Source organism: Procambarus clarkii, chromosome 41 (genome assembly GCF_040958095.1).
Source record: "Procambarus clarkii isolate CNS0578487 chromosome 41, FALCON_Pclarkii_2.0, whole genome shotgun sequence".
In the NCBI taxonomy this organism is placed as follows: domain Eukaryota; kingdom Metazoa; phylum Arthropoda; class Malacostraca; order Decapoda; family Cambaridae; genus Procambarus; species Procambarus clarkii.
The window spans coordinates 23,037,674-23,046,798 of NC_091190.1; the positions used below are offsets into that span (position 1 = coordinate 23,037,674).

General features: G+C 37.9%; 1 protein-coding gene across 6 annotated transcripts in view; it reads left to right on the top strand.

Annotated features, from left to right (window-relative positions):
* Positions 1-9,125, top strand: part of LOC138373304 (importin-13-like) — a 113,900-nt gene that overhangs the window by 88,338 nt on the left and 16,437 nt on the right. For all 6 annotated transcript variants that reach the window (XR_011231142.1, XM_069339461.1, XM_069339462.1 and 3 more), the window contains exons 12-18: positions 168-332; positions 932-1,075; positions 2,321-2,425; positions 4,313-4,450; positions 5,713-5,929; positions 6,481-6,642; positions 6,829-7,000. Coding sequence is in view for 5 of the 6 variants with exons in the window: in XM_069339461.1 (XP_069195562.1) it covers positions 168-332; positions 932-1,075; positions 2,321-2,425; positions 4,313-4,450; positions 5,713-5,929; positions 6,481-6,642; positions 6,829-7,000 (1,103 nt within the window). In the remaining variant the exon portion in view is untranslated. The remainder of the gene's footprint in view (positions 1-167; positions 333-931; positions 1,076-2,320; positions 2,426-4,312; positions 4,451-5,712; positions 5,930-6,480; positions 6,643-6,828; positions 7,001-9,125) is intronic.

Sequence of the window (9,125 nt, forward strand, 5' to 3'; positions counted from 1 at the left end):
CACATAGGCCTTTCTTGGTTGGAGGATGGTGGTGGAGCTGGTTGTATGCCTGGTCAGATTCACACATGTGTAGTTGGAATAATCGGGCATTTGAAAGTTGAACTAAAGGTTCTACAAATGTATACAAAAAAATTGACTAGTACCATAATTTTACAACTTATTTGCAGAGAGCCTTGGAACAGAGTAGGCTGGACAGTGCAGAAACTGAGCGTATCATGACTATAATAAGCCGTGTGCTCTCCGTGGGCAAGGACCAGCCGACTATCATGACCTACCTCAATGCCACCCTCACGCCATATATTTCTCGTCTTAGTCACCTTAAGGATCTCATGGTGAGTGATCATGTTTACCAAACTTAGGGGATGTACGACTCATTGCTCAGTATCGCCCTTTTCAATTTTTTTACCTTTGTAAATGAATAGTAAGTTTTGTGGTAAAAGATATTACCCCTACTGGGGGATAATGCCTCATGACTTTGCTGTTTGTTTTGTTCTTTTATTTATTTTCCCTCTGTTTTTGGGACAGTATCTACAAGATTCTTAGCATCAGTGTCAGGCTTGGTGTTATACATGGTCATAATACAGAGCCTTCTATTAAAATGAGCAGTGTAGCTTTCTGGTGGCCTCTTCTGATGATTTTGATGATTTTTTCTCTTCTGAAAATTTTTTTTTTTTATCATCATGGGAACTTTGTCTTTGCTGTGAATTAACCCGGCCCTTTAAGTCAACATGGAAGATGCATTTACTTTATTGAATTTTGTTCCATTATTCTCAGCCTCATGGGACCTGAGGCTGGATATATAGAGTAACAACAACTATACATATAAATGAACAAATGCATATACCAGTTTACATATAATGTATACATATATAGAAACAAACTATACAACAAAAATGAACATGCTATACATATAATTACATTTATTCTGCAGAGAAATGGCTTGTCCCGTGAGCAACATAATGAATTGGTTTCACTTCTCAAGTTATTATCTTGTCTGTCTAGACACCTAAACCTCAATAATTCGGCTGTGGAGGAAGATGATGATGAGGATGGAACTACACGAAGACATTCACAGGTAGATAAATCAAATGTTGCGTATTCTAAAACAAATGGTGTTGAATCAGTGAAACTTCTTTCTGAGTGGGCCTTCAGTTGCTTATCAAATTCAGGGCCTCCTTCTCAAGACATTAAATTATCTACCAGTAGTGACAAGTATCTTTGCCACTTCAGTTAGGGAGGCGAGACAAAATTTAATCCACATCAAAGAGGGTTGCTTGCCAGATGAAAAGTGGAAATAAAAACAATGCAATTCCAAGCTTAATTGAAAAACACTAGGAACAATAGTTAAAAATCTATCAACTGCTTCTTTATTACCTTCACAGACCCCCAATGGGCTGGGGTAGCCAACTACAGTCACTTAACATATGTAGATAGCTTTGTCTTTAAGTGTGGACTGTAAAGATGGGGAAATGAAGACACCAAGCAGGCCTATAGGAAAAGTTTCATAAACACAGCACCCTGTTTCTCAACAAGGTGCTGTGTTTACACAGCACCTTGGTAATTACTTACCAAGCCAACTACCCCAAAGACTTCCCAGACAGATGAGCTCCCAAGGGAAGTGGCTGAATAGGGTGACATTGCACTTAGGATTGCATCCAGAGCAGGTCATCAAATGAGCATACACACTTCAAGGAAGGCAAACACCCAGATATAGATAAGGTATAGATAACAAGACCAGAAACTGGGGAGAATAACCCCCAGGCACTAATTTTAAGGATAAGTATGCACCTAGGAAACTGTGGGCCAGATATGGAGTGTTAGTATTTCAAGGGTGGTCCAGGGGGCTCAGTAGAGATCCTAGTACCAAAGAGAATAAGTATACAGGGGGCCTTAGCTCAGAAATAAGGTGTTGAGCATAATGAAATGCTTCTTTCTGGGCTGGCACTATTAATGGTCCCATTTGCAAGTTTTATTTGTTTTTCCCAAGCTTGCTTTGGGGGGGAGGGGGGGATGGCAAGGTTGAAAGTGTGGCACTAGAATTGGTGGCAGTTAACAATAAATTTGGAATGCTTACTGTATTTGGATTCTTTGTACAGTGGCATCCAAAGGATCAGGCTCAGAATGGAGTGTTTTGCTACACTAATACACCTAATTTTCCATTGGGGCTGCCCCTTAAAGTGAATATCAAAATACAAATATAATTGTAAAGCATTAGTTTTAATATAGGAAAACAAAATTATTATACTGTAGTCATTTGATTTTAATTGACAAATGTGATGACGAGGGGGTATTCCTTTCTCTCTCCTTTATAAATTTTCAGGTGGTCAGTGGAGAGCCTCAGCCATTGCTACTCGTCTTGCAACAGCTAATGCCCCTCTTGTCTGAAATTGCGTCCAAGGCGAGAACAGACCAAGAAGTCATTGAGGTTAGTACTAAAGCAATACTGTATTTTCATAACTTTATCTGATAGTTGACCCCGAAGAAAGAAATGAGACAGGAAATTCCTTAAATATTTTCCTATTAATCAAAACATCTTCAGAAGGATCCTTCTGAAGGTAGGTAATTACCTAAGTGTAGTTACAGGATGAGAGCTACACTTGTGGTGTCCCATCTTCCCCTCACGCTTTTGTCATGTAATGTTTTGAAACTACTGACGGATTTGGCCTCCACTATCTCGCCTAACTTGTTCCAATGGTCTACCACTGTTCGCAAAAGTGAGTTTTCTTATACTGTACAGGTATTTATTTGGCAGCTTTAATTAGTTTAAATTTATGCCCTCTTGTTCTTGAAATTCCAGGTCTTGGGAATTCTTCCCTATCAATTTTATCGATGACCGTTACTATTTTGCACGTGGTGATCATATCGCCTCTTTTTCTTCTATCTTCTAGTTTTGACATATTTAACACTTTTGTCCATTAGGGACGGAGATGACGTCCACAAATAACTGCGGGTGTTCCTTAGGGACGTAGGGGACATCCAAAATTAAAATATTTGTTAAAATTCAAGTTTTTATCTGATCTTTGAGACCGGTTTTAATGTGTGTGCCAACGTCTTCCCATTCTATTGCAACTGAAGTGAAAATTTATGTGAGAAACTTGAAAAGAGTAAATACATTTGTGAGCAGGTGTTGTGAGTGTGCCAATGGGTTATCTTGAGGTTATCTTGATTTCGGGGCTTAGTGTCCCCGCGGCCCGGTCCTCGACCAGGCCTCCTTTTTGTTACACACCCTCCCAGAAAGCAGGCTGCAGCAGCTGTCTAACTCCCAGGTACCTATTTACTGCTAGGTAACAGGGGCATCAGGGTGAAAGAAACATTTTGCCCACTTGTCTCCGCCTCTACCGGGGCTCGAACCTGGGACCTCAGGACTATGAATCCGAAGCGCTGTCCACCCAGCTGTCAGGCAGATGCTGGCTCGTGGATAATGCTTGGCTGACTTTCGGCTTTGCTGCAGGTGGGGATCTGTATGCGCGCTATATCCATAGCGCGCATACGAGCCAAAAGTGACGTTATTTTTAAGAGGACGGGTTGTCAATGATAGGTCAATAATTGAGGGGGCTCTTCCCTGCTGCCACTTTTGTAGATTGGAACTATGCCAGCCTTTGTGGGTGTATGTGGATGTGTGTGGGGTGGGTGTGGGGGTATGTGTGGGGGGGGATTCTTTTTGTTCTTTCCTCCCCAGTCTTTTGTGGGACACTGTTGAAGCTTTTGCAACACATCAGTTGGATTTTTTTTTTTTTTTTTTCTACCACAGACGTGGCCACACATTTACAATGCTAACTAGCATATATACATTTTCTTCTGTCCTCCATGGACAGGGTGAAAAATTTGTCAAACATACAGTTCAGAGATTTATTGAACAACCACAGAAGTAGTGCTTTTAAAATGTTAGGCTCAGCTACATACGTAAATACATAGATTTATGAATGCATTAATGTGAATTTATAATGGTGAAATGCAATTTTGATCTTAGAACCTGATCTCGCCCTGTATTAATCCTTATTTAATCTAACCCCTTTGTTGTCTAAGCCTCGACACAATTCACTTCATCGGTACTAAAAAGGAAAAGTGATTACGTGTATTAAAAGCAAAATTTCATGTAGGTTATTTTTGAGATCTTAGAAGAATTAGGTATGTGTGATATTAATGTTAATGTTTCATACCATTAACATATTATACATTGTTTTTATCCTCTTGGGTGGGGGTGGGGGATGAACACGAGGAACAATAGTAGACAAATAATACAACTTGTATGCAATTGAGATGGTTTGTGTTTTGTTGTATATACAGTATTACAATGGCTGTTTTGTTTCAGGCTCTCTGTAAACTACTGAAAAACAGCATAAGTACACTGGTAGATGACTGTGTAGCAATCTTGCCGGCAATCCTAGAAATTATACCTCAGCTCTATGAAGCATCCCTCAACCCAGCAATATTAGATTTAGTTAAACAGGTAAGAAGTATACGTGTTTATCTGGCACAGTATCTGTGCCAGATAAATGATTGGCTTTTATCAAATGTGAATGATTGGCTTTGCTGGTGTGAGAAGTAGTGCTTAAAGCTAATCTTGCCCTCAAGATATATTCATGGAAGAAGTAAAAAGTTGTCATTGCAAAAGTTAGAATGTGGTGAAAAACCTTGATTGTAGCACTGTACAGTATAAAAGTAACGGATGAAGGCGAGTAAGATCTAGAGCCATAAACAAACTATGTTATGGGCAGAATTAATGGCAAAATAAGACTGAAAGTCAGTATTGATAAAAGTACACAAAGAAATCACACTAACATGATAAATATCGATGAGAAAATTAATTGGAGCAATGGGGCGACTTGAATTGGCGATCAAGGAACTCCCAGCCGTGCACCTTAACTGTGAACCTCGACTTGGTATAAGTTTTCAACCAGGGATTCCACTGAATCCACAGGAGGTCTTAGAGGCTTCTACTGAAGCCTGTCCAAGTTTTACATACAGTGTACAGTAACCCCAAGCACTTGGGTGCAATTAAAGTATCAAGTGTACACACTACCTGCAGATATTTCTTATTTCTCATTAATAAGGGTCTTGGATTGAACAAAACATTGTCAATTTCATACAGGGGGGGGGGGCGGCAGAGATGGGGGTGTTTGTTTCAGCCACATTATTGTGACTTATTCTCTGCATTGACTAAAATATTAGATTATTACTTAAGAATTTGGCAAGTAATTGCCTGATATCATTAATATCATTCATTACAGTATTTTCCATTTTCATTTGGTAGAGAGGAATTGGCCCAAAAGAAATATGAAAGCAATATAGGAAAAGAATAAATGTGTAGTGCTCAGAGATGCCCAATCCCTATCTACCAAGCTACATTACATAATACAAGATTACATAAAAAAAGCACTTTCATACCCGAATGCAACAAAAACAGCAACCCACTACAATACTTCATAAAATTATAGAGGGCTTCCTGTGTGTTTGTGTGTGTAAGCCTTCAAAACCTGTTTCTTTCTTGTATGATCTGGACAAATACCACTTTACCTCATGGAATTCTAAAATAATGATTCTGAGAAATACTTTGCTGGGAGTAGCAGATGCATTATTATTATTATTATTATTATTATTATTATTATTATTATTATTATTATTATTATTATTATTATTATTATGGGTTTAAACTGATATCTCAGTACTGTAGCCATACTAAAACAGATCTTTATTAATCATTTTGCACAGCTTGTTATTCTGTTCGGCCGGGAAGGTAACCAAGAAGCAAATATGGGAGTTTTGCTACGAATGGTAACATCGACTACTTTGAGTAGAGCCTCTGCGGATTTGTGGAATCACACTGATGCTGTCCATGGTTGCCTCACACTCCTGACTGCCACGTTCAAAAAGACTCCACACCTCACAACAGCTAACCATAATCATTTAGCACCACTGTTTCATCTTGGTAAGTTTATAGATTTTGATTAAAGTTTCCTACACTTGTGGTACCCATGCTATATCCATAGAACACCATTTGTGTTAAAAAGATTCAAACCTTATATATAGTAGTGAAAGAAAGATGTATAGTTATTGGGCCATGTAGCCTGTTGGTGACACATTTGATAAAATTTGAATACAATTTCTGGGACTCTTCTCCTGTAACTCTTCTGTGCTAATTCACTGCTGCCTTCCTGAAGCAGGGAGGCTCTTATGTATTTTGTTTAGCATCTGTCAATATTTCTTTGAGGGGTTGAAGTGTTTTGAGGCTTTCTTTCAATGCTTTAGCATGTGATTTGCCTTGGCAATTGATACTTTTTTTTTTTTTTCTCGCCCTCGTGTACTCCCTGTTATATATAAGGAAAGGATGGAGAGGATATCAAAGTGTGCTTGCTCCCAGTGGATAGTTTGACAGGTGCTTCACATGCTTAGTGTGGCTAGAAATTGTCAGCACATAAGCTGTAGAGAGCTACTGAGGCTTGAATGCAATACAATCTGTGCTTAATTTTTTTGTTGCAGGTGTAGAAGCCCTAAAATTACCTGAAGAAGGAACAGTTCGAAGTGCGGGTCATTTTCTAGCTGGGTTTATTAATTTTAGCAGAGACCCACAAGGAGGCTGTCTCCAGCCCGTTGTAGCCCACAATACGGAAACTCTCGTTAGAACACTTATGTTCTGTATATGTAAGTACAGTACATAGTTTGATTTATTCAATTCTGTTGTCAAGTAAATTATATTCTGCTCAAATATATGAAGGCATTTAAGAAAATATATCCATATAAAATGAAATACAGTACTGTACTCGTGTTAGGTAACTATATTGCTTTAATGTTTAATGTTAAACAGAATATGGTTTAATTTTTCGTCAGGCAATTCACCCCGCCATAGCCTGAGTAGCTTCAGTGATGTCCTAAGTGCATTATGTAAAATGTATGGCGATGATCTTGCACGTACATTCAAGACTGTACAAGCAGATGAAGCGTTTTTGTTACCACGTGTCACGGCACACCAAAAAGCAGAGTTTGCCAAGAAGGTTTTAAAGTAAGTAAAGTAATTTTTATGAACTGTACTCTGTTTAGTTTATCCAAGCTTTTGGATAATCTGGATATTTGAGTATTTTATTGTTTTTGAGTTAAATATTTTTAATTATTAGAGATTATTTAACATTGTGTAATTAAAATTACAGTGAAGCCTTCAACATTCAGACTTCTAAAATAAAATCTAAAGACAAATTTTGCTACCATATTTTGCAGTTGAATTTTAGATTTTTATCCAAATTTAATTTTCATGGTGAAGACCGAGTAATTTTTTGGCAGGTTGTATTTTTTTTTTTAAAGGTCTTCTGTTCTTGAGTTTTATAGCAAATATTATTTAAAAAATTACTTTTCAGTTAGAATAGTTATTCTTTGCTCGTATTTTTATCACTTATAAATTTTGAGTAATAAAAATATACATCGAGAGATTATGAATTTTTGTGGCATCTATGGACCTACTGTTGAAGTATGTATTCACCTAGTTGTGCTTGCGGGGGTCGAGCTCTGGCTCTTTGGGCACCAGGCTTTTTCATTGTGTATTGATGTGTTATGAGCTTGTGTTACTCGAGCCTTTTAACTTTCTTGTCTCTATTTAACAGCGGTAATGCACAACCATCAAAAGAGACCCTCTTGTAGTGCACAAGAAAACATGATTTTCAAAATAATTTCATTTTCTTGATATTGCTAAAATGTTCTCTGAGCACAGGAAAGTAAACAAAAAAAAATATTGCCTGCAACATAATTTTGCTGTGATGGAGCAAGGAAAGTTGAGTATTTATGGATGCCTAGTGAGTGGGCGCATGTAGATGTTAGCCCCAGCGACCCCAAGGGGTAGCAGTTACTGCGAATATAATTTTTCATCATTATTTTAATTTCTCTCAATGTTTTCTTTTTCTTTTCTTTTGTTGTAATATTATTCAATAGTGTGTTATTGCCTCTGCAATAACACACTAAATGCCTCTAAATTATACTATACACATCACTAAAAACTAGCCACAGAACTGCTATTATTATCACATTCCTTTCACTATATCCTGAGTATATAATAAATTTCCACGAAGTTGTATTGTACAGGACCTGAAGATGGTTTCACGATGTGAACGTGCACGAAACAATGGGAGTGTGTTGTGGCTGTGTGCCTCCTGCTGCGACCATCGTAACTAGCATTGTGTTTACTGATATCTGAATGTTGTACATAGTCTTCATCACAGTCAGGATCATCACTGGCACTATCCAACCAAAATAATCGCCGTTACTTATTTTATTCATCACTATTATGTGGTGTTGTGCTGGTAGCCCCTGCTGCACAAGTCTACCTTGGTCGCTTCCCCAGTACCGAGACACACTCAGCCAGGAGAGATGCAGACGATTATTTCCTCTTCCCCCCCCCCCCCCCCCCCATATCCCTCCCATCAAGATAGCATCTGTTTACTGAAACTCTGAAACAGGATGTGAACCCCATGCACCCACTGGAGTTTTAAATCTTGCACTGTACCTAAAAATAATCCTTGTAGTGATGCGCAGTTGAAGGGTTGTATCATTCTTTGAAAGTTGAAACTTGTCACTCCTCTCCATAAAGAGAAGTAAGGTCACATCGAATAAGGACAAGATGCTTAATTACCATGGCTAAGGCTGCAGAGATATTAGAGAGATTTTATTATGGCCGAGATGGGAAGTGGCCGTCAGACGAACATGGCATTGGGTTGGTACTTTTTCTGACAAAATGAAAACAAACGGTAACATATCGTGTAGTTTTATTGTAAATGGCGAGGGTCATTTAAAAATATATAATAAGCCACCCTCTTACTTACAGTACATGCATTTTATTTAAAATTGGGAATACAGAAAAACTATAATATTTACAAAGATAAACTGTACGTAAAATATGAGAGGAAACTGTGAACAGCACAACTATTTTAAATTTCGGGACTTGAACAAACCGGCAAAATGAGTGTTACATTTATTTAAAAACACAGGAAATGGGGACATAATACAACATGGAATAAATATATCTACTCGCCAGATCTACTACTATACTTGGTCACGTAGAAAATATTGTGTTTTGGGCTTTGTAACTCTTTGGTGGTAGCTATTTAGTTTTTTTTATATATTATGGTAGGGATGTTTTAAAA